This window comes from Piliocolobus tephrosceles, chromosome 13, assembly GCF_002776525.5.
Source record: "Piliocolobus tephrosceles isolate RC106 chromosome 13, ASM277652v3, whole genome shotgun sequence".
NCBI lineage: Eukaryota > Metazoa > Chordata > Mammalia > Primates > Cercopithecidae > Piliocolobus > Piliocolobus tephrosceles.
In genome coordinates, this window is record NC_045446.1 from 979,968 (window position 1) to 982,926 (window position 2,959).

Sequence of the window (2,959 nt, forward strand, 5' to 3'; positions counted from 1 at the left end):
TAACTTATTCATTCACTCACTCAATCGTTTTCCCTTTCCTCACACTCCTGCCACATATGAAGTGCTCTTTTTCCAGGAATCTGGGCTAAGACAGGACCTGGGGAAGGAAAGGCACAGAAATGGAGATGTACGTGATCATAAGGAGCTTGGGATGGGTCCTTGGAGAGCTGGAAGCAAGTGCTCAGAACAGCCTGGAGGCACCTCTTCGATCCTAATCCCTCTGCAGCAGGGCAGAGGGCCCAGCCCAGCCTCTCCCTTTCCTGCCATTCCTCCCATGGCAGACCTCCTGGTTGGACCCTCCATGTGGGCAGTGGAGCTACTGACCTTGGCTGGGGAGTGTGTGGCTGCCTGCAAGGGAGAGTTCAACCCCAGTGTCCAACCACACACCTGTGATCTGGGCAAGTGTTCATCACACAACAGCACCTTTTCAGCCAGAGCCCTTCAGGCCAAAGACTCACTGGGACCTTTCTGTGCTGGGACTGCTGGGACCAGTCAACAGCTTCCTGTCCGGAGGGGACTGAGCATTTCTGGATCTGGGTGGCCCGAGACCATCATGTGAATGGAACTGGCCCTGCCCGCCTGGGACCAGGAGACTGAAGCACAGGTGGACTCCTGGGCAATGCTGGGAGGGGCTGCATGGTGAGGGAGGGGTTCTGTCACTTGCCTGGAGGCTGCTGCCAGGAGCCTCTCTCTAGGGAGGGTGAGGCTGGCTGGCACCACTTCAGTGGCAGCATGTGGCTGGCTTCAGGGACGCCTTGGCTCACTCACTCAATCACTCATTCACTCATTCATTCACTCACTCAATCATTTTCCCTTTCCCCACACTCCTGTCGCATATGAAGTGCTCTCTCTCCAGGCACCGGGGCTAAGGCAGACATGGGGAGGAAAAGGCACAGAAATGGAGACGTAGGTGACCATAAGGAGCTTGGGACGGGGCTGGGCCTGGCCTCTCCCTCCCAGGCAGCCACACATTCCCAAGCCAAGGTCGGCAGCTCCACTGCCCACACGGAGGGTCCAACCAGGAGGTCGGCCATAGGAGGAATGGCAGGAAAGCGAGAGGCTGGGCTGGGCCCCCCGTCCTGCTGCAGAGGGTTTTAGTGTCAAAGAGGTGCCTTAAGGCTGTTCTGAGCACTCACTTCTGGGCGCCGGGAACTCACAGGTTGCTGGGCATGGCACGGTGCCCAGGGAGAGTCTAGGGTGGGGTATGTGGGGAGAGCCCCTGCAGGTCAGGGCTTGGGGGAGCCCTCGGAAACTGGCAGACACACCCATCTCTGCCTGCCACCGGCTGCTGGCCAGCCCGCAGTGAGCATCCACTGTTTACTCGGGTGAGGGGGAACCACAGGCCCTGCCCCGCCCACCCACGTGAAGCACGGGGCCGGAGCCAGCTCTGGGGCTACAAAAGGCTCCTGCAACCTTGGGTCCCTCCTCAGAGGCTGCCGAGGGACAGAGCACTCTTCCCCGCCGTCCACACGATGGGTGTCGGCCAGAGGAAGCTGGCCCCACTCTGGACCCTGGCTCTCGCTCTGGCCTGCACCCAGCACACAGGTACGGCTCGGTTCCTGGCCGCTCTACTAGTTCTGGGTGGTGCGGTACTGAGTGGGCCTCGGGCAGTTCAGTCTTTGCCCTGGGTTCCGGGCATGTGCCATGAATGGCTCCCAGCAGCAGAGCCCCTGCCTGTGGCCCTGGCCACCAACGAGCAGTTTCCACCTCGTGGGGCTGGGAAGGGATCTCTGGGCTTCAGAGACCTCTGAGGCTGGGCCATTCCCTGAGGCAGGGAAGCAGGAGCTCAGGTATCCGGCTTCCCCTTCCCGCCTGGATCCCTGCAATTATCACCGCACTTACCCCTGGCAGCCGACAGTGCCTGGCCCACAGTATCTCCAGTGGCTCACGGCCCCCGCTGGGCCTGGTCAGGGCATCAGCCCCAGGCACCTGCCCTTGCACACCCCACACGTGCCCAGTTTACCAGCTCATGTTCCCTGTCTGGGCTTCGACGGGGGTCTCCTGGGGCGGTCTCTGGGCCTCGATGGGGGTCTCCTGGGGGGGGTCTCAGCCTCTGAGCGAGGATGTAATGGTGAGGTCCACAGGGGAACCGTTTCACCCCCGGCCTAAGGCTAAGAGGGTGATGGGGGAGGCTCCAGGACCTGTGATCTGAATGGCCCTTCGCTGGGCCAGTAAGTCCCTGCCTCTGCTTCTGGGGGACACCTAGGCCTGGGTCTGCTGGTAACCATGTGCCCCCATCGGGGGAATGCCTGGGGCTGGGTTGGGGGAGCGGATGCTCCTGGGCTCCTGGAACAGCAGGGCAGGGACCTCAGCACTGCTGAGACAGCCACATGGCCCACCCAGGTCCCTCGCCCAGCCCTGTCCCCAGCCTCTGGCCCTCTGCCAGGCAGTCCCAGAGCAAGAACCGTCTCCCAGTGTCTCCGTGCTGCCCTCGGCTGTGGCCCAACCAGACTCTGCCCCCCATCCCTCATCTGTACCACTCTCATCTCAGAAGCAGGAATTCTCTCCCAGGGCTGCTCCCAGGAGAGGGGCGGGGCTGGGGCTGGGCCTGCGGGGCTCAGAAGGTGGGGGCAGGCCTGGGCCAGGACTGGGTAAGTGAGGCTCAGGCCACTGTCTCTGTCTCCCCAATGGGGCTTGCAGATGCTAAGGCCCCCTCCGCTCACTGACTTATTTGATGCGCTGAGCCCCACTGGGGGCAGAGGGTGTGGGGGTGAGGGGGGTCTCCCAGCCTGGCCTGAGGACCCCTACATCAGGCACAGGAACTGGGAAGCTGGGGCTGGGATGCAGGCGAATCACAGCTTTCCCCAAGACTCCCTCTCTGCAGGGTCCTGGGGTGGGCCGGGCACCCCTCCCACCATGCTGGTGCTGTGTGGGGCTGTGCGAGGCTGGGGTCTGGTCCCACCATGCTGGTTCTGTGCAGGGCTGTGTGGGGCTGGGGTCTGGTCCCACCAAGCTGGTT

General features: G+C 62.6%; 1 protein-coding gene across 1 annotated transcript in view; it reads left to right on the top strand.

Moving 5' to 3' along the window:
* The first annotated feature begins 1,440 nt into the window (after window positions 1–1,440).
* The window catches only part of MUC5AC (mucin 5AC, oligomeric mucus/gel-forming), a 29,468-nt gene continuing 27,949 nt past the window's right edge, over window positions 1,441–2,959 (top strand). The window contains 1 exon segment of the mRNA XM_026447316.1: window positions 1,441–1,545. Within this exon segment, the coding sequence (XP_026303101.1) occupies window positions 1,473–1,545 (73 nt within the window). The 5' untranslated portion in view covers window positions 1,441–1,472.